At 39.9% G+C, this 21,780-nt stretch overlaps 1 protein-coding gene and 1 long non-coding RNA gene across 6 annotated transcripts in view; one reads left to right on the top strand and one right to left on the bottom strand.

Moving 5' to 3' along the window:
• The first annotated feature begins 2,243 nt into the window (after positions 1–2,243).
• Positions 2,244–21,780, top strand: part of LOC110983337 (uncharacterized) — a 31,165-nt gene continuing 11,628 nt past the window's right edge. For 2 of the 5 annotated variants that reach the window (XM_022242528.2, XM_087146592.1), the window contains exons 1-13: positions 4,902–5,079; positions 7,586–7,664; positions 9,945–10,136; positions 10,560–10,640; positions 11,653–11,801; positions 12,676–12,751; positions 13,245–13,394; positions 13,801–13,934; positions 15,017–15,163; positions 15,823–16,004; positions 16,363–16,435; positions 16,647–17,364; positions 21,219–21,404. In XM_022242528.2, coding sequence (XP_022098220.2) covers positions 4,915–5,079; positions 7,586–7,664; positions 9,945–10,136; positions 10,560–10,640; positions 11,653–11,801; positions 12,676–12,751; positions 13,245–13,394; positions 13,801–13,934; positions 15,017–15,163; positions 15,823–16,004; positions 16,363–16,435; positions 16,647–17,364; positions 21,219–21,404 — 2,332 coding nt within the window. In that variant the 5' untranslated portion in view covers positions 4,902–4,914. Of the gene's footprint in view, positions 2,289–4,898; positions 5,080–7,585; positions 7,665–9,944; positions 10,137–10,559; positions 10,641–11,652; positions 11,802–12,675; positions 12,752–13,244; positions 13,395–13,800; positions 13,935–15,016; positions 15,164–15,822; positions 16,005–16,362; positions 16,436–16,646; positions 17,365–17,663; positions 17,735–21,218; positions 21,405–21,780 lie in introns of those variants that run through there. The other 3 variants (XM_087146593.1, XM_087146594.1, XM_087146595.1) reach the window with 3 other exon arrangements.
• LOC147796684 (uncharacterized) lies at positions 18,855–20,986 on the bottom strand. Its single transcript, XR_015427831.1, has 2 exons — positions 20,122–20,986; positions 18,855–19,379 (listed from the first exon to the last, which is right to left on the bottom strand). It is a non-coding gene; the product is annotated as an uncharacterized LOC147796684 (long non-coding RNA).

The raw sequence follows: 21,780 nt of genomic DNA on the forward strand, positions 1-21,780 counted from the left end.
TTCTTTTAGATCAGGTAATTTTTCAGTTTCTATAAATTGATATATTAGCAAATACTTTTCAAAGCCCTTCTTCCAAGATTGATTTTTTAAGAAGAAACTGAACGAAAAAATATTACAAATGCTAAAATCTTTGCACGTTATTTTTCCTATCCAAAGGTTCCGGAAGCGCGCCAAATACCATTTTCAACCTTCAAGAATAAAAAACATTAGATGAAAAATGATTTTACAAGAACACACGGAAAAAGTAGTGATCTTTAGATTTTTGAACAGCCTTGCACAAAAAAACAGTGAGATGGCTTACAAAGGCTGAAGACAATATAAAGTTTTGCAAGTTAACATTAATAATCTTCTGGAATCATAACACAATTTTTAAACAGACAAGAATTCAGCCCCATTATCCAAAAATTAACCATTGAAGAACATACATGGACGCCGCCACTAACCACCAGGTTAACCAACGTTTGAGCGATCGACCCACGAAGAACAAATCGAGCTGTTCAGGAACGTACGAGAACAAGCCACCCCATCTCAGCCTTGGAGTAATAAACATTGAAGATTTTACCGCAACCAAATAGCACCGTCTCAAATAAGCCAATGGGGGCTCAGTGAATCTTGTCCCACCCCAGTCACTGCCTAAGGAAAGCCTGCTTTTTAAACAACATGTGATGTCCTTGTGTAGTAGGTATAGTTTTTAGCGGTTTTTAAGGAATGGAGCTATGGATCATACTGCTTCATAAAACTTTGCACTAAAAAGAAATCAATTTGAATGAAGTAGCCAAACAAGTTTTTACTCAGAGACAGAAGAAAAGTGGACAAAATATGACGTGATATCCATCCCTTAAATGGAAGACGTGTCTCTTGCCCCGAACAATGGACTCCTGTGGACTTAGGCTGTGGACTATTTTGATGACCATGGAGGCGTCGCCAGAAACTTTTTCCTGGGCGAAGATGGGTAGGGGCAAACTGCTTCTTTGCGAGGGATTTCTCGGCTGGGCAAAAAGCATTTATCAGATCCAAAATGATAAACCCATCATCAGTGGGAGGGCGTCATTTTTTAAAGGTTTTTAATTAAGCAATTGCATGGGTGAATTTAACTCCTTTTGTCGTTAAAAAAAATTCTTGCACCCCTCGGGGGAGGGGTAATGATACGCCGCTTGACCCCCCCACCCCCACCCCCGCGATGCTCATGTTGGGAGCGCCCGCGACACCTGCCGCAACTCTTTCTTTTTATGTGTCTGGTACATATCTCGTGCAGATCTGTCCGACTGTTTTACGTACTGTACATCCACGTACATACGCCTCAGGTCACAGTACAGGAAGCGTGCCTCCGTCGGGCCGACCCACCATGCGTACACGTTTGAACATTGTTGGGCTCCGCGCTCGTTCACCGTCCATGGAGATCTTGGACACGGTTGCACCACAGTCAAGGGTGAGGTTGGGCCAAGGGCCAAGGGCCAAGGGAAGGCTGTATATGATGTGTCTACACCATACAGTTAGATATAATATCTATGAAGCATTATATCCAACTCCATGGTCGATACACGCACCCGTGTTTACGTACGTGCGATGGTTGGACAGGCATGTATTTGTTATCTTTTTTATTCACCAATTTCTGCCCATGCCAAGGATTTCGGGAAAGACTACGAGCCCGTTTAAACCATTCCCCGGATAGACAAATTGGAATTGATACAAAAAGATACAATATAAATAGGGGTAACAAAGAGTTGAAGTTAGCGTTAAATATCATAAGGTATGCGCACAATATTTAAAATTATACGACCAAGATAAAAACAAGGAGGACAAATTACAAATTAAACTATAATTTTAGTTTTAAAACGTTATTATTAACCTATTCAACGTGTAGCTATAAGTTTGTCGTATGGATATAGTTCTTTGGTTGCTACGGAATTAATTCTTTTTCAAAGCGAGGCTGCACGTGCATGTTCTTTTTTGAATGGTGGTAGAAAAACAGTAAAACTAGCTAGAGTCAGATGATGACACACAATTCGGCCAATCAAGATGCAGAATCTGTGGGTGAGGTGTTATAAAGTCCTAATACAATCCAGTGCAACGTTATTTGGTATGATAGTTCAGATCAGGAATTTGATTTATCGTGTAAATAAGCAAAACTCACTTGACGGATGAACTATGACCTACTAAGTGGAAAATTTACGCCTCACGCGGCTTTGTTCTTCGGTTTGTTTATTCTTCTTTGGTCTGGTCGGAAACTCGACCTCAATAATGCGTGGATGTCCCTGGAATACGATGGGTCTTCCCGTTCAGATTTGGTAAGTTCAAACGCATTAGCTTTTGAGGAATCCTTGGTGTCATTACCAGAAATATATAATAATAATACTAATGACCCAATGTTGCTTTCAAAGCTTTGCTTTCGTCACTACTTTTATCCTCTAGCTAAATAATCACGCACATGTAGTAGACTCTCCACAAGTTGACTTTGCCCCGCAGCGCTCGTCTGTTGAGCGCTCTACCCTTTGTTCCATGTACATGTGAAACGTGAAAAGCAGGGATTGGGGGATACGCCCCTGCGAACTTATGAGAGCGCAATTTCTTGTTTTTGAGACCAATAAACTATCATTGCGTGGGATATAAGTGCCCGTGCTGATGAAGATATAGTTCTTGGTTGGGCAGGGAGGTATGCATGCTGTGTGGTAGACTGCTCTTACACAGAAATAAACTTGAACTATTTTGCTCATTAAAAGTATTTTCCTCTTGGTTTCTTGGTGTTTTAGGGCAAGAAAGCAAGGAAGCAAAATTTAAACCAGGCTTCTGTAGTTTACCTGAGCACTTAAATCGATGTGTTGGAGGGTCAAGTTGGTTACAAAAAATGAACAGGTGTTTAAATTAAAGTTTTAATTTGTTTATACTAACATAAAACTTCTTTGAAAATTTTGAAACTTTACCAATAATAATTTATACGACAGTATTTTTGCATATCAAATACATGTCAAAATCAAAGTTTTGTGGTAGCACCATCACGGCAAAATTCATGTGCATGCGGCACGTGTTTGCGTTTTTTTAGCGCAGAGCAAAGTGAAACGCTCATTGTGCGTTCAGACGCAGATAAACCAACAGCCGTACAAAAACCGTACAAAATTTCGAATTTTTCATACGTTTGTGCACAAACATGGATGCGTCCAGCAGGCATCATTTGGTACATAAGTCAGCACTCTAATTTTTATACAGGCCAATAGCTCTATGGATAAAAAGGAGAAATGAAAAAGACAACGGCCAAACCGCCATACTTTTCACAAATACAAGTTATAGCAGTCGATTCCATCCTCGTATACAAACCATCCAGTCCATGTGCCGACGTGCTCTAAAAGTAGCCTGAGTTTAACCAGCCTATTACAAATCGTGATTCAGTTCGCGCAGGCCAATTTTGGGCTTATTTAGTGGCCTGTAACCATAGGGTGCAGTCCACTAATTCACTCGTGAGTTTTGCCAGTCAGCGTTCGAATTTACACAGATGTCCACGGGAACGTGCGCGCCTTCAAAATCCATCCGCATTCTAGTGTATAATTATGAAATTGCCATTGGAAATGCACATATTTTATTATGCAAGCGCCTCGGCGGACTTCAGTAGAATGTTACTTCGGATTGTACGCGCGGACACACCACTGATTGCAAGCTCCTATGTTGCGCATTAACTTCAGGTCTCAAAGCTCTGTGGATTCCACTGCTGGGCGTGGTTTACACTTACACTTACGAACCGGAATCTGGATACTTGAAAAAAAACTTGCATTTACTGGCCTACAACCCTCAGTAAGCGGCGCCATTTTCTCGGATTTTTTGTTGTTGTGTGTGGCCTACATGTACGAGCTTGATTTTCTTCTGTGTCTTTGAGTTGGGATGATATTCACAGTCAGACAGTACGGCCAAACTCATGACTAGTGTGCGTTTTCAGCGAGTACAGTGAAATAAAAGCGGCCGTAGGCCCCTGACTACAATATTTTATTACATAAAAGTCTCAGGGTACCGTTTTGAGAAGAGATTAGTCTTCAAGAAATGAAGGCCCCCCTCTTCTTTCACTGATCTTCGTTTTAAATTAATGGAATCAACGAGTGTTGCATTTCCATACGGAGGACGAAAAGTGGCCATCTACTTTTCTGCTATCAGAATGGTAGAAAAGCAGATTTTTTGTTCTGGTAACATGCAATTTCGACTTTTCTACTTTTCTGCCACCTCAAAAAGCAGAACGAACATTGTTTGGTTAGGCCTATGCATTTTTCTATTTTTCTGCTTCAAGAAAAGCAGATTTTACTTTTTCTTCATTCGCTGGCGGCCGAAAAGCGGCCATCTGCTTTTCTTCTTTCGAGCAGGCAGAAATTTAGATCGAACATTTTGAGGACAACCGTGAATTCAACTTTTCTGCTTGTGTGATACCGGAAAGCAGATTTTACATAGGTGGCCGAAAAGTGGCCATGCGCTTTTCTGTCCTGGGAAGTGGATGAGGTGATGGACCGGTAGGTTACGACCATTTCCGTTTTGGGGGAGTGAAGACGTATGGAAAGCAGTACGTAACCATGCTCTCTAGGGACCGATCCATACTGCAGTGTCAGTGTCCCTGGCCTGTGAGGCAGAGAAAACAGCATCTCAAAGGAAATACAGTTTTACAACTATCATCCAATAGACACACAAGCTTGCTTGGGCCAAGGAAAACGTGTGAATCTTTCATCATAAAAGATAGAGTGGACTGTAATTATTAGTTTATACGTCTTCAATCCCCAAGAAAGGAAATGGTCATTACCTGATATTCACGACCCCGTTCACGGCCCTTGGAAGGCAGAAAAATTGGCCACTTTTCGTCCTCCATAATTTCCATCGTGTACAAATACAAGGAGAGCTAGAGCTATACCAAGAGAGGGCGCAATTTGATTTTCAGCGCGCGTGAAGATGGAGAGTGCACGGAGTTTGAACGATGTGGTGGAAAGTTTTTTCCTTGGTAAATATGCTGATTGTCGATCGATGCTGGCGAAGATATCGGCTGATGATAAATGGGCGAAGTCAGTGGTTGCTCAGTGTCTTGTGGAAAATAACGTGATTGTCTGTACATGCAAGGTTAGACCTTGACTTGAGGCAACTAGCTGGCTTAAACATAGCCCCACCAGGACTAGTGTGGCACGGACTCTCACTCCCGATCCATCCTTCGGGAGGAGAGTCCGTGCCGCACCAGTGGGGCTAGCTTAAAAAATGATGATAGAATACATAGCCTACACTGTGAGATAGGCCCTAGCCTACGGCCTAGGCCCTCTAGCCTCCATGGCCCTAGCCTCAGTTCTTGCCTATTGAAACTAAACTTTGTAAAAGTAGGTCTAGGGGACTAGGACGGTACCCTGGGACCCACACTTGTCACTTGCAAGTGCAGTAAAAGGTTGACAAAATTCATTTTGTTGGAGGAGGAGGCCGGTGGGCAGGGTGGGGTATGGCCCTACAGCCTTATCGCAAATACTGCATGGGTGATTTTGCACAATGGTAGAAAGGCCTTTCTGCCATTGACATAGCCCCTTTTTTCTTTACCACAATGCCTTTCTACCATTGTGCAAAATCACCCATGCAGTATTTGCAATAAGGCTTATGGAGGAAAATGTGTTTTTTATTCCTCCATGAGTTGACTTTTTCTTCTGGCATCTACTGCAGCCTTTGGTGCAGGCATTGTTTGTCTTTGTCTTTAACTGTTGTTCATGTTATTGTTCTGGATGCCGCATAAATAATAATAGTCAAGATCTGTTCCATTTGAAAACCCCATCAGCAAGGGAAGCATTGCCTTGTTTGTTGTTAGGAAAGTTGGGTGGCTGACATGTACATATATTTGCTTTCCCTCATTATTGGCTTTTCCACATACATGTACATGTAGTGCGCTTCGCTGAAAAGGCTTTTTTTTTACTTATTTTTCTTTTTCAATTTTTAATTTTTTTTCTTCTTGGTCTTCCAGCACTTCTTCTCGTCACCCCTATGGGCATTGAACAAAATCATAATTATGACTTGACATGAAACTTTACAGGCTTAGGTAACTTATAGCAAAGGTCTTTTCCGAAACATGATGTCATAATGATGTCATCACCTGATTTATTATGGAATTTGAAATATTTTATATTTTTTCAATATTTTTGTACGCGTTTTCTACAGAAAGACTAAGACCTTTATTGATCTGAATCAATACATACACATTGTATTAGGCCCACACTCTGTCCTCAGGCTAGACAGGGTCCAAGAAAAAAATCATCATCATGATGTCACCACGTGTCACGTGACATGGCATTCAAGGTGCAAATTTCAGAGGCCTATATCCCCTGAAGTACATGTCCAATTGTGTTAAAACTTTGCAGATATTTTGAAAGGGATGTATCAAAGATGAAAACAGACCTCATATGATGATGATGATGTCGTCAGGTGCCAAGTCACATGACCTTAAAGGTGCTCTCTTAAAAGACCCATATCTCCTGAAGTTCATTTCTCATCATCGGGTTGAAACTGTGCAGGTAGCTAGGAAGAGAAGTGTTATAGACGAAAAATACAGGTATATCTTGTAATGATGACGTCATGAGTTGAAAAGTCACGTGACATTAAAGGGCCATTCTTTAAAGCCCTATTCTCTTTCCTCAAAAACAGTCAAAATACAGAAAAGCTCTATGCTCTGTTTTCAAACAAGCATAGACTTCTCGTTACCAATGCATTTGGAGGAGAACGTCACTCCTGTTTGTAATGTGTCTAATGCGCCATATGTTTGTTTCAGTGACAGTAAGCCACGTCTGAGTTATTAAACTACGACCGGCAGTAATGCACATTGATATAGAAAATGGCTGCTGGCACTGGTATATGACTTCGGTAGGTGATATCAAGAATCAGCCACAGCCAAGTAAATTCGGTTGTGAGTTACTACGAGCATACATGTATGGCCTCCAAAAATGGTACATGTAGTTTTCTGGAAATCTTGTTTCCCTACAGTGGTAAATCAGCCATCAGGAAGTGACAACGCCCTAAAATGTCGAGTGTACATGTATGCTATGTAAAAAAAAAATTGGTGATCATCCTTTATGCCCATAAAGAGAGGGTAGGTGGGAGGTCACTAGTGAAAAAAAAAGGTGGAATGCGCAAATTCTCAGATGGAAGGGTAAGCTTGGGATCGTTTCTTGTGTAATTTTTTGGCACTTTTTGTTTACATTCCCCCCCATTTTTTGAAAAATTAAAAAAAAAAGATGGGTCAGAGGCATTTTGGAGGGTCAGGTGGGGATGATCACCAACTTTTTTTTTTACATGGCCTAGGGGGAAAATACTTAAGTGTTTACTAATAACAAAACAATAGTAATTTTCAGACCAATGCCATATGGTTTTGTGCACAGGGTGTCAAATGATGTCAGTATATGGAACTCTTTCCCATTTCAATTCATACATGTACATAAACTTGCAGTTTGCAGATGTTTTGTGAAATTATGGCCTTATAATCCCAAAAGTAAAAAACTTAAACTTGGCAGCCTACTGCTGAAATTGTAAATAACTGAGTTTAAAGAGTCTGTCTGTGCCTTGACATGGCTGTCCAACAGCTTCATTGACTTTGATTTTGCAGGAAGGATCAGTGAAAGACGAGAGACTGATGGTCTCTGAGATGGTTAACAGATTGACCAAGGTGTCAAAGATGATACAAGGTAACACATGATTAGCTTGTAGATGTGCATGATAATTGACGGGACTCTGTGCCATGTGATATTCCCTGGGGTGGTGAAAAGTGGACAACAAATATGGGCAATTCACAATAGTGCGCCACCAAGAGTTTGCAACGTGTTGGCCAATCAAAACGCGCGAAATTTGTTGACCCTTTCCAAACACGCATTGGGTCGACAAATTTCGCGCATTGTAATTGGCCAATGCGTTGCAAACTCTTGGTGGCGCACTATTGTGAAACAGCCGTATTAAGGAAATCAAAGCATGTGCAGCAAACGTGCATGTTACTAACTGCACATAAACCTCTGCCCTTTGTGTCATGCTTATTCATAAGATGTGAGCTGGCAGGCTACATGTACATGTACATGGGTCATTCCTTGAGGTTGGGGCACAATTTGTGACAGTGTCCATTGTTACATGGGCTCCGTAAAAATGGACAGCTTTTTCCCTGCATGTGGATTCCAAATTATACATCTTGCATGGCTGAATAGAGAGGTGTGTGCCATTTTTACAGAGTAAATGACCTACTCCACTGGTCATGACAGACGGTAAAAGCTACCCATGTATCAAGGACACCATCACAAATTGTGCCCCAACCTCATGGAATGACCCACATGTATAGCAAACAGAATGGTGCTGTGAAGTCTACTCAAATTCTCAAAAGAACATTGATATGTACATGTATATGTAAATGTGGTTATTGGTAAAAAAATTAACTGGTTGGCATGTGTTTACAGCAGCACTGTACTGTGCGACCAAAACAGTCGCATTTGCGCTAAAAAAATGATGAAAGGGGACCAAATGTTTAATTCTTATCGCCATGGCGACCATGATTTGTGCCCGTTAGTCGCCCACCTCGTCAATCATATTTCACAAACAATCGCAGCCCAGTTTTCTTTTACACGTACGTGCATTATACCGAGCAATGTGTCTCTAAGGTTTTTTTCCGTCTTACCATGTGCACAGCATGAGCCCATGTTAAACTGCAACGTAGCTTGCATGTAGGTACATACATGTACACGCACATACAGGTACTATGTACCCGAATTGACTGGTTTGTGGTTGCACGATGTATAGAGTGTGTATGAGGAGCCAAGACATCTTCCGTATTCATTAGATGCACTAGCAGACTTTGCACGCCACAATTCCAGTGCAATAAACTTGTTTCAGTCCAAAATGTAAGTTTGAAACCAAAAGGCGTCAAGCTTCCCCTGGTCCGGTCCTACATGTAAGATACGAAATACTCAAAAGTAAAAGAACAAACATGCCTTGTCTTTTCTTGCAGCTGTGTTTTTTTTCATATAATTAGTTGCCATTTTTTATTTTTTCCACAAGCACTGCATCCAAAGCCTGTCGGTCCTGTGGATGATGGACAGAATAATGTCTGTGTGTGTTTTGTCAGGTTTTGTACATGTAACTTGTGTATTTGAAAATGTGTGTACAGTACTGCTGTACGTACAAAAATCAGCCTGGCGCCTACAAATTTCTTATCTAGGAGCCAGTGGCTCTTCATTTTAATTTTCTCCCTACAGCACTGGTTTTCAGATACAATACACTGCAGTATATTTCACTACAATCTTTGAAAGAGCTCGGTGTTTTCAATAATGTTCTTTTCAATGTTTGCTTTTCTATCTTCAAACCTTTTTGGTTTTATGTTAATGCAAATGTCCATATTCATGAGCAAAACCGCGATGCCATTCCACAAAGAAAAACCTCAAAGTTGCATTGATTTGCACCCTGATGAAAATCCTGGATTTTTCTCTCTTGATTGCCCTCAGTGTACATGGTAGTCGGCATTTCAGTGTGTATTGGTGTAAGAACATGGCCAGTTAACCAGTGAACATCCCTTTCTCAGAAATAGGCCGTTTTCTAGTACTCAACTTCGGCTCCGTCTCAGGCTTCAACTGTTTTTTAACTAGCTGACATTGAAGCTGTAAGCGCAGTAATTAGTCTAATAATGCCACAAAACATCAAATGAGATGCAAGAGAGCCAGAAATTACAGTAATCCAATTTAATTTAAACGCTTCAGGCCCACAATCGGGGATTAGTTTTGGAAACGAAGCCTGAGATGGAGCCCAAGTCGAGTGTTGGAAAAGGGCCATAGTTTCAGTTAGCCAACTTTGGATTCACAATTGAACAGAAAAATGTCTGAACTGAGCAGCATGTGTAGCCACAGAATTGTGATTGGGGCTTATGCAGGAAACATTTCTGAATGTAATGTGCCTGGGTAAAATTCTCTTTCATTTCCCCCTTTTTGGTACAGGTTTACCTCCGTCTCTGAAAGCACTTCCAGTTGAGTTGATCATCACCTTCAACACATCTGCATTGCTCCTTCAGCAAATGTACCAGATTGAAGCAGTTCAGACTAGTTTGAGCCAGACTGGTCAGGCAACTCATCCTGTTTCAGTGAGTTGGAGTCAGATTCAGGAGATTGCCACTGCAACCTTGCAAAGAGGTGAGGCGCCAGCATCACAAAACTTTTGACTATTCAGTGCCCAAAGTCTCATCATGTCTTTGTACATGAAATGAAATAGATAAAGAATAAAAGATCATATTTCCTCTTTTGGAGAAGTGCTACTGTCAATAAGCTGTGTCCAACTGGGTTTTTGACAGAGATGTTTAAATAGCCAGTATTTTTGGACAGAGAAACACTGAAGAATGCTCTGCTGGCATCTTCTCATCTTCAAAACGTAAGCTTGGCATTTACTGTCCCTACAAAGAGCTTTGGAACCTTTTTCTGAAACATTTTGCCATGCTTCTTTCCTTGTGGGATTGAATAGTGTATTGTTTGAAACGTCATCCTGTGGGATTGGTTTTGACTCCTCTGTAATTCATCAACAATTTTTAGTCATCCAAACTTCTTGGGTTTTGCAAATAGTTTGCTGTGCCATGGGTTCTATAGAATCCACACCAGACATTGAAAAACTCCTGAGATGCATCGCCAGTTTTGCTCATTTGGGTAAGTTGTTGTCTTCAGGTTTAACATTAAGAAGCCAGTTTTTTTTCAGGAAGGGGAGACAGATTCTGTCTCCTCAAAGAACTCAGCGATCCCATAACCAATTTTGTTGAAATTTGGCATGAATAGAAACACATGTACATCTATTGTGAAGTTTCAGTCAGTGGACCCAGAGTTTTGTTTTGTGGGCTTTTTTCATGCTCCCAATGCACTTAATGCCCATATCACCCAGGTACTGTGTATTGAGCACATGAGAAGGGTTATTAATAGTTTGGGCTGACCTGTCTGAGGGTCTTATTCTAGGATGTGGGTTCACACCAACTGATGAAGAGTGTGCCATTATCCAATTACCTGCTTATTACCGGCACCAACTGAGGTAGCCTATAAGTTGGCTGATGAAGCGAGGCTAGAAGTAGGAAATGGCATCAATCAAAAGTGTTGATTGTCCCTCATGAAATTGAACTGTTCAAACACCTTCCAATTTTCAGTGTCCAAGAGAATGCATGTCATTGCTGTTGGACTTTTCTTGTCTTCCAAAATGTTATACTGTATACCACACTGTGATAGAGTTCAAACACAGCAAAACACCTTGCAAGCTACTCACCATGTACTGTGTCCGTGGGTACCTTAAGAAAGAAAGACACTTTATTGATTGATCAGGGGACCAATCGACTGATTGATCAATCGATCATCAGTTGGTGGGTCAGTCTGCCGTGTTCATCAGTTAATACATGTAGGTCAGTTGGTCTCAAGGTGTCTCTCAAAGTCTCTCATGAGGTTCATTAATTGGTTTGTTGTACGTAGTCTTGATTTCTCTCTCTGTTGTTGCTGTCTTTTACTACTTTCTGATTATGAACAAGTTACATGTATTTCTATGTGAACAATGAACCTAAATGTACTTGTACAAATGGGATATGATTCAATGTGTCTGGAATTAGTTGGTGTGACCTTTCCAATCTTACACGTTTTAATGGAGAGGCATTGTATCAATTTCCTTGACTTGCTCTTGCCACAGTACCCTCAGACGTGATCTCGCTGGTGTCCCTGCATTGCTGTGTGTTAAGTCTTGGTCACATGATCAACAAGCAATACCAAAATGCACTTAGCTTGCTGCATGAGGCTTTGAAGATTCAGCCCAGGCAGAGCCAAGATGACAGACAGAGGGTGAGCGTGGGGTGACTGTTACACATTGGGAGTGTAATACAATTGTGTTTTTGAACTAGGCTAGTACATGTAGCGACATGTGGAGAGTTGAAACTTCCAAAGATTGTCAGGGAGAAGATGAGAGAGTGGTCATAGTGACCTTAAGGCGTGAGCTGAGGGTGCTATGTGAATCTGAAGGTGTTTAAAAGGTCATATCTCACATCACAGCAGTCAATGACTGCTTTGTCACATCTCTGTTTTGATGTTATTCACTTGGTATTAAAGGTGACAAAGGAATCTGTGAACATCAACTATTAGCAGTCGCTTAAGTGTGGGAGTGAGTGTGGGCATGCGCATGAGATCATGCAATGCTTGCTGATATGATCTCTTTTTGTAAGTGTGACATGCGGTTATGTCACTCTGTCACATGATTGGGGCCAGTGAAAAATCAGTATTCAAGATGCAAGTATGACAAAGCATTCTGACACGTTCCTTGCATCAGTTCTTGAACATAAAGCTTATTGTTTGACTTGCCAGTGTTGGCAATGTGCACACACACTCAAAAGTCAGTTTACGAAACCTAAACGTATTGGACAGTTTTCACAATTGTCTGCACATAGTAATTTCATTTTAGTTTGTGATAGCAATTATGATACATGTACATGTACTAGTTTCTACTAGCACAATATACATGTATGTAGGCTATCCTTAAGATTTTAGTCACAATATCTTCTGCCATAAAACAGTACTATTTTTAGGGGGGTGCTAGATACCATATTCGACTTTCAAACAGGACTGGTTTGCTGAGATTCACATTTCCTGCTATGTGCATGTACAGGTGCAGTCCCTTATGAAAGATCTCATATATGTCCTTTTATGATCATCGTTTTCTCAGACACCGTCACAGTGTTTAATGATGAGTCTTCAAGTTGGTAACGCTGTAGTGGATATCAGTCAAATACAACGTAACAGTAAGTACTGTCAATAAATTTCCATGTCCTTTTTCTCCAAAAATCGCAGCTCTGTCTCTGTTTTCATTGTCACCTTACTCCGTACTCTAATTTGTGACCCACTCTGTGAAAATGAGTCTCAAGTCACCAGAGCCACTTTTTGAGTTTTCAGTTGCATCGGAAAGTACAAATTGAGTTTTTTTGTTTTATAAATCACTCAGTTTGGCATCCTGATGACAGTGGATACTCCATGGAGAATAATACTGTGGGTTCCTATTGATTTACACTCTGCAAAGTTATTCTAAAGTACCTTTTTTACTCCAAAGTGGCTCTGGCGACTTAAGACTCATTTTCACAGAGTGGGCCACTTTTGTTTTTACTGAATAATTCACTCCTGAAATTTTCAAGCTTTTATTGCCTGTTATATGATGTGTTTCCCTGTTTGATCCTTGCTATGGAAAATATAAACATTTTAAATTCAATATCTTGGGCTTTGCTACTTTCTTTGTCAAAGGTTCAACACTCAGTGTTGGAGATCTTGCCCAATTTTTATTGGTCACCGGCTTGTTTCAAACTGGCCAGTGGAATGACTGCTTGCATTATATCAGCACAAAGGAGACAAGATTACCCAGTTCCCTTGACTCAACTCAAAAACTCATCCAAGGTAAAGCTCAAAGATCATCATACCAGTGGGGAGACAATGCGAGCCCTTTCTGAAGGTCACAAGAGGCACAAAGCCTCTTTCTGCCCCTCTTTTAAACTTTTTCCGCTTTAAAAGTAACTAAAAATGTTTACAGGGCATGTGCACATAAATAGTAGTGGTCAAATTATGTTTCTATGGACTGTTATACACCGTCGGAAAGGTTTATGGAAACCAAGAGAATAGAAATGAGTTCATAAAGCACAGACACACCCAACAGTTTGAAAACCAAACTCTTGCAAAATCTGAAGAGATTTAAATCTTTAACCATGTTATTGATGCTTAATTTTTTTCCCTGAATGATTGAAATCATTTTTTCCCTTTTGTAGCAGGATATCATGTTTTTGGTGTTGGTTTATTTTGTTCCCAGGATACAGCTTGTTTCAGACAGGCAATTTTAAATCAGCACTGGAACATTTGGCACCATTAGCTGAAAGCCCAGATTTTGATGTCACATTGAAAGTTAAAACGATCAACCTCGTTGGCTGCTGCTTAGCAAACCTGGCAAGTCATTTTAGAATTTCTTTCATTTTCATTTGCTGTTTGGCCTTCTGTTTTGTTTCTTGGTACACTAACTTGTATCAGCTAGAAACTTCATTGATTAAAGCCCAAATTTTAACCATGGTGGCATTTTGCTCAAGGATTTGTACATTAAGTTAAATGTGTTTTAAGTCCACGAGAATCAACAATCGAACTTCTGCTTTATAACCAGCATTGAATCACACAACATGCTATCACTATAAAAAGAAACTACCATAAAAACTCGAACTTTCACATAAATGGGCATCTGAATACTTGGGTCTACCAATTCCTATTTCTTTCATTAAATACATGTAACCAGTTTGGTATTTCAGAAAGGCATTGTCTTTCATGAACAAGGTGCGCGTGTGGGTTGGAGTATGGCTGCTCTGATAGGACAGACTATTGTGCGTGCTTTACTTTGGCTTTAGTTCTTATCAAAAACGTTGGATGAGAGCATGCCACATTTTATATCTTCAATATGCTCCCATTTGGAATGTACTTTGAACGGCCAGTCTTTACTTAGTGTAAAAGTTAGCATAAACAAGAGTTTTTGATGTCAGATCAAATTTTCCCAATAAATACTGTTTTACGTTTCCACCATCGGTCTAATTGACCAAAAATCAATTGACACTGTCAGGTGCTGTATGGAGTGCCAATTGTAGAAAACATTTCAACATTCATTCCCGATGTTAGAATTTAGGTTTTTCAACTCCGCTTTGATGATATGCATGTCCATGTAGGACTTGCAGGTTACATAATTTGAAATGCACATAAGCTCTCAATTGCATCGTTGAAGCGTGTCTAACTTTGAAAATAAACCCTCATGAAGTCTCAAGCAGTAGATCACATGTGCACAAGGGCTCCTCCCAGATCCCGAAGTTTGTCCGAAAATGGCAAGTCCATTCCCAGTTCCATGAGTACTGTTTCATAGCAGGAAACCCTCCACTGTTACTTTGACTGTCGCTCAAATTTTGCAGAAATGGGTACCAAGGCCAATTTCAATCTAGAAGCACACTCCTAATTCCTACTACACTAGCACTGTAAATGCAAATGTCTTTTTGTAGAAGAAACCTTACACAGCAATACAGAAGTTCCAAGAAGCCTTGAAGATGGACTTCAGCTACCTTTGCCCCTTGTACAATATCACCCTAGTCTACCAACATCTAGGACTTCAAGATGCTGAAATGGAGGCACTTGACCTTCTTATCAAAGTAAGAAACAGACTGTTTTATTTTATTCGAAACTTGAATCATTCTGCCGCTGTTGCTTCTTAATTGCATGCCCCAACCCATGTGTATGTCATTCATTGGCAGATGTAGCAGGGATGTGAAGATTTAGCTGAAAATTTGGCCTATAAAAACCTGAAGATTGTCCTGACGCTAACGCCCCATTTGCACGAACAGTTCATTTGGTTGTACTATCTGAGGCAGTATTTCAGTTTAAAGTAGTCTTCAAGTTGAATGTTTTGGACCTAGTTGGTTTGTCAAATCACTTTTGTAGTTGCAACATTTCCAAGTTTAACACCAGATCTTACCATCCAACTGTCACTGACAGGTCTGAGCTAGTACAAAGTGGTGGATATAGGTCCCATGAAAATGTTAAATGACAACCTTAACTGGCAGCTTGTGTAATGTGAGGCAGATACATTGCAGTGAACTATGCAGTTAATATGATGTGAACATCTGAATTGTTGGCATCACTAAAACATCATTTAAGGCTGGAAAAGAGAATCTGAAAGTGGTTTGATATACTGGTCATTTGAAGAAGTGGAATCATTCTTAGACAGCTGTTTTCCTTTTAGCAAATAAGTTCACTAGATACTGTATATTCTCCAATACATAATGCTCGTCTTCTGTTTGGTGTCTTTTAGATCCTTAGAGACAAAGATACAAAAGCCACTAATCCCTCAGCGTGTGATGTAATTCTGGGATCACAAGCTTTGTCAACTGCAACTGCAGATGAGCAGAGTGGCATCTACAGCATAGATGAGCAGAGCCTTAGTGTTGTCGTTATCTTGTATAGGCTGGCAAGGAGATATTTGGGACTAGACAAGTGAGAACTGGTAGATGTGTACAAATCTCCATTATTTAAGCTTGAGAAGTTATTTTAGTTTCATTATTAATCAGAAGTGTGGTACTCTGGAGGTAATAAGCTCATATTGTCACTCTTTTCAAGTATTTTGTGTAGACAAATAACAGCTCCTCATTAAGTTTCTCAATGAATATCTTGTTTGCTTTTTTAAGGTTGTCACAAGCTGTAACCAGTGTGTGTGTTGAAAACATTATTGTGTGGAGAAATCTTGGATTTCATTAGTGTATGAAATTATAAAATGGCTTTGAGAACCCCAACACCAAGTGCCACGAAACTATTACAGCCAACATTGAAATTCAATTTGTATTTATCCCTCCAGACATAGTGATGCGGTAAAGAGGTACCAAGAACTTCTTAGTTTTATTGAGAATGACTCCTCATCGTTAATCAAGGTATAATTGTTTGTTTAATGCAACTTTATCCAGTTGGCCTATTGTGTGAATAGGCAGTCATTTCTGTTTCTCACTCTGAAATGTATGACGAAATTTCATCAGTCCATCAGAAGTTCCATCAGAAGATCAGATTTAGAAATGTAGAAAAATAGTTGATTAGAAATCATTTAAATCTTGATGAACATGTAGTACTTTCAATTTTTTATCTAAGCTTCCACAGGCCCATCAAGAAGATTCTATTTCTCTCCCTTCATTGCACACAATCTATCTGGAGACTGCATTGTCTTTGTACAATGCTAATGATATCAAGCAGTCACTCAAAATCACTGACGGAATCATTACCAAAATGGGTCCTAAGGTTGGACACAAGACTAGAACATCTGACTCAGCCTCAGGCAGTGGAGCTGATGGAGATGCTGGAAGACAACATGGTCAGCCTAGAATGAGTGATGATGTGTTTCCTGGGCCCAGTTTCCGTGGCAACAGTTCAGGAGTTGAGGAGCTAGACGTTGTGGTTGCTGTACCGTCGTGCAGTGGAGTCGGTCCAGGAAAATCAGCAAGGAGAACCTCAATTGATTCCTGTCTGAAGCTGGCATCCAAAATTTCTTATAAAGTGCCATCTCTGAAAATATTAACATTGGCCAGGAGACGCCGACCTGGAGAAAGGGAGAATTCTCAAGAATCTGCCGAAAGACTCTTCATTGCCAATGCTCTCCTGCTGAAATCCAACTGCCTCATCCTGTCAAAAGAATTGGCCCAGGCTTTAGACATCACCAACGAGTTACTCGTCTATCTGTCGGATGTGGCAAGCACTGAAGATCAGACAGATGAGATTGGATCTTGCTCCAGGGGAATAGAAATTAATATGGAGAGTGGAAGTGATGGTGAGCAGCCAGTGACTAAAAAGAGGAAGATTGAATCAACACACGGTGGGTGTTATCATGAACTCGTTCAACTGGTTTCTTCTTCCAATTTGGATTTATGGGGAGTAGGGTTTCCCCTGAGGCACTGATTTGTGTTAGGTGGTCAAATAAATTTTGCCAACATTTAAATGCTTAAAACAAAAGCGAGTGTTTTCAAAAGTCCTAAAATAAATTCTATATAGTCTTCTAGGATAGTTATTCCAAATATAAATCAATCTTGTAGTTTAAGTCCCTCTTTATCATTCGGAACAATTTGAAACTGATCTTTCTCAAAATATGTATGTTATGTTGCGTTTTCCTTCCATATTTGTCAAATTTAAGTATGAGGTACTGAAATTCAATAGAAGAGCCCGAGATGGTCACTAGAATCAGTGAGGTGAGCCAATCCATGGATGAGTTGAATAAGTTTGTCGGCAGCATTTATACGAAACAACATGGAGATTCATGTTACTTCAGTGTCACGTAGGCAGAATGGGAATTTGTCCAAATCCAGAGGTCAGATTGTGCCACAATTAAGACGGTGTACTTCAAAATATGACATGGTCACGGTACCCCAAAAGTTAGTGTATTTTTTCAAACTAGTTGTGTACACTGTGAGCTAACATTTAAACAGGTCAGTCGTTGAAACTTGTCTTAACATTATCATTTTAAACAATCGAGTGTCTTGCACACAAGACAAAGGGTCTGCCATATCTTGAAAAATGACCTTATTTCATGGACATCATTCATTTAATAGCTGGTTATGCTAAGTGTGGAGAAAGCTGTTGAGGACACTATTGAAACGTAACGACTCGGGTAAACCTGTCCCCTTCGACCTTGATCTGCCTGTTTGTGTCGTTCGTGGCATGCCCTTGGTTTAGTGGGGAGGGTGTCTGCACTTGTTGGGAAGAGCCTTTGGCTACAGGTGGTTTGCAAGTACATGTAGGTGTAAGGACACAATACTGGCCAACAAAAATGGGACACATAGGTAAAAATTCAATCTAGTGAAAAGTGTTTAATTTACTTTTAAATTATGACAATGGACCACCCTCTATCAGAAAATAGCAATGGGAAGATAATCGGCCCAAGAAATTTTCTTCCGTGCAGTGCTTTCTGTAGAGAGGGGCCTCATAAGTTAACGTTGGTTACGGTGTCCACTTTGCAGTCAACCATGCAATAATAAAAGTCAAAGAAAAACAATGTGGAGTTGTATTGTTGTGGTTAAGCTTTTCCTCCTTTCTGAAAGTCATCTTTAAAAAAAATGTTAATTGTTACTAATTTTACGATATCTTAATAAGGTGGACACCGTAACTAACGTTAACAAGTGTACTTTTTCACACACAACAATTTTAAATGATTTGCAGTTTGATGACTTGAGGAAAACAGCTGGTTGCGAAGCTTGCAAGTACTTCAAAGAGGACATTATCATTGACAACCAAAGAACAGATACCCTCAATTTCAAAGATCTTTGTCCTGTAGTTTAACGTTAGTTACAAAAATGACACGGACACCAAAAATTTCGAATCAAAGCTAACATTTCATGTGACAAGTTTATTATGACTTGCTTTACTGGAGCCCTCAAGGTAGTTGCCTCACCTTCAGAAAATTGCCTATGTTACTATGTGCAGGTGTTAATACATGCACATGCTTTTTCATTTCTTGGGAGCATCTCTGTGATCTACATATCTGATAAGCCACTTCAGCCTATTTTTAAATGCCCTACATGTATATGCATGCAAGAAGGTTGCACATGAGCTTCACAGAAGTTGAAATCTTTGACATTGTGAACTTAAGTACATGTATGTATATTTAAATGTGCACCATTTGCAACATTAAACAATTCTGAGGAACAAGTAAATTGAGTCAATGACTATTTTATTTTTCACTCTAATCTTGTTTCTTAAAAACTGTATTTCATTATGGAGGCTATACACTGACGATCCCATCTGAAGAACATGGCACATCTCATTAAATGAATTTCAAATGCGACTACAACTATATCCCCTGGAGTGAGCTGGCGATCGGCAGGCTCTTGTGGGGTCCTGAAATTACAGAAATGGCAACAGGAATGGTTGAAATCGAATAATCTTTGATTTAATTACTACTAAAGCTTCTTTCACAAGGACATGTGAATCTACAGACATATAATCTGATCCAACCATTGAATCTTTTTCTCCTCTCTGGCTTCTGAAATAAGATAGAAGAAAAATAAAATTCAAATAGAGCAATTTTTTAACATAACCGGCAGTGGCTTGATTTGTAGAAACATAAAAAAAAACTCTAACAAGACCCCAGGGGTTCCACAAAGGCAAGTTCCCCTATCTGTGTAAACATCACTTGCCTACGTGTTACATCAACTTCGCTCCATTTACTTTTAATTCACTGCGAACTCGCCCCCATACTATTGGATGACAAATGGGGCGACTTTTAATACGAATGGGGCGAAGTCGAAAGTGCCGGTGTGTAACGAACGTGAAACACTGATGATTTCTTGAACTTGGCAAGGCTATTCATTAAGTTTGTTCATTTTTGTGATGGACTTTAGCTTAAAAAGTGTAAATTATTTGTCGTTTTGCAATTTCAAGCGGGACTTCAGATGTTTACTATTTTTTTCTTCCGTTCGTTAAACATGGACACGATTCACACGAAACCATCCAAGCGGTCCGCGACAAAGCCCAAAAATCACCCACTGACTATCCATTAAAATCTTCCCTTTTACAATGCCATCTGACCTCTTTTCACAAAAAAATACAGAAAATAAAATCTATTTAAGTTGATACAAACCTTTTGGCTGCTCTTTTTCCGGATATTGGCTGCTCTTTTCCTGATTGTTGGAGGGAAAGCTGTCGCGCGCAGCAACTTTCTCCGTTCGTTACACAGAGACGCGAAAGCGGCGCGCGGTGGACACGGTGCTTAAAATAGCTTTATCTCGGAAAAGACGTAATCGAGCCTAAAACAATTGACCTTTAGGTCATCCATGCAGGGTACCATTGCACGTGTACGACCGCTAGTCAGACTGCGTTGATCACCAGTTAAAAACATGTGGACATTTTACGTTAGTTACAAAATGGACACGAAAATTATCGCGATCGATATGCTGATGTTTTCTCATCCTCGAGGGTAATTATGGTCTAGCACACATTTTACACGATGTTTATTAAGCTCATTTCGAATAAAAATGGCTTTTACAGGTAAGGGTGAGGCTTGTAAATGATGATTCTGGCCCTTTTCGTCATGGTATGGTGTGGTGGACACGATGTGAAACGAACGTTAACGCAGGTTCAGCTGCCATTTTGGAGCGTGGATTTATTTATTTTTTTTTTTGTAAAGGGCCAAAATATTACTTCATTGCTTAACTCAAAAAATATGACCATTGTGATAAAATACGTGAGCTATAAGTAAAGTAGTTGAGTTCATTAAATTTTGTTCAAGCAATGTCCCATTTTTGGGCGCCATTTTGAACTAAAATTTGCTCTTCAACGTGAATAAAAATTATAGACTCGCATTTACACTGAATTATTTATCTTTATTTATCTCTCAAATACATGTACAACTATAATCTCAAGCAAACATAGCTTGAAAATGGTTACATCATCTGATAAATTAAAGTTCATTTTTTGCATCATGAAAGTTGGCCAGTATTGTGACCTTACACGTAGACATTATTTTCTGGCAAGCTCTTTAAGCACTGAGCATTCATTCCAGCGTGTAACTTTGTGTGAATCATCTGATTTCTTCATTTCTGATTTCCTAGGAAAAAAAAGTGTGAAAAGTCCAGCAGAACTTGGAAATGTCATTTGACTTCCCAGTGGCGTGCCAATGCTTTGCACTGAAAAAAATGTGTATAAAATACAATGTATAGAGATGTTATTTTCTTTCAGAAAATAAAGAGACGACCTTTGCCCCTACTCGTACACCAAAAGAAACAAGAAAGCCACAGCCAATAATGGAAGGTCTACTGGAAATGAAAGCAAAAGCTTATAGCAACAAAGCGATGATTCTGATAGGCCAGAAGAAACATTCAGAGGCTCTTCACATGCTGGTATTGGGCACCCAATGTTGTCCAGGTAAAGTTACCTGAGAAGAGTGTAGGAACAACAGATAGTAGTAGTGTTGTTGCTCATCAATGAAGACATGTATGGAATATGGTCATAGTGCATGCACTGTAGCTTGCCTCTGAGGCAGGAAGAATGCATAACAGATTTTTGTCAGGATGTGCACCAATCTGTAGCGTTGTAGGGCTGGGCTCATGAAACATGGGGGTGCTCTCCACGATCCAGTGAATCATGTGTACAAATGTACATGTATGGCCTTAACTTTTACATTGTGTATATGTATGTCTGTGGTTGTCCATTTTGGCAGTTGGAAAGATTGATATTACCTCACAACGGGTTCCAAGTCCAGAGATTCCCCTCCTCCATTGAAGGTTGAAACTGAGTTGAG

The sequence above is a fragment of the Acanthaster planci genome, linkage group LG15 (assembly GCF_054643075.1).
Source record: "Acanthaster planci isolate LZ-2023a linkage group LG15, COTS_SCS, whole genome shotgun sequence".
Taxonomy (NCBI): Eukaryota; Metazoa; Echinodermata; class Asteroidea; order Valvatida; family Acanthasteridae; genus Acanthaster; species Acanthaster planci.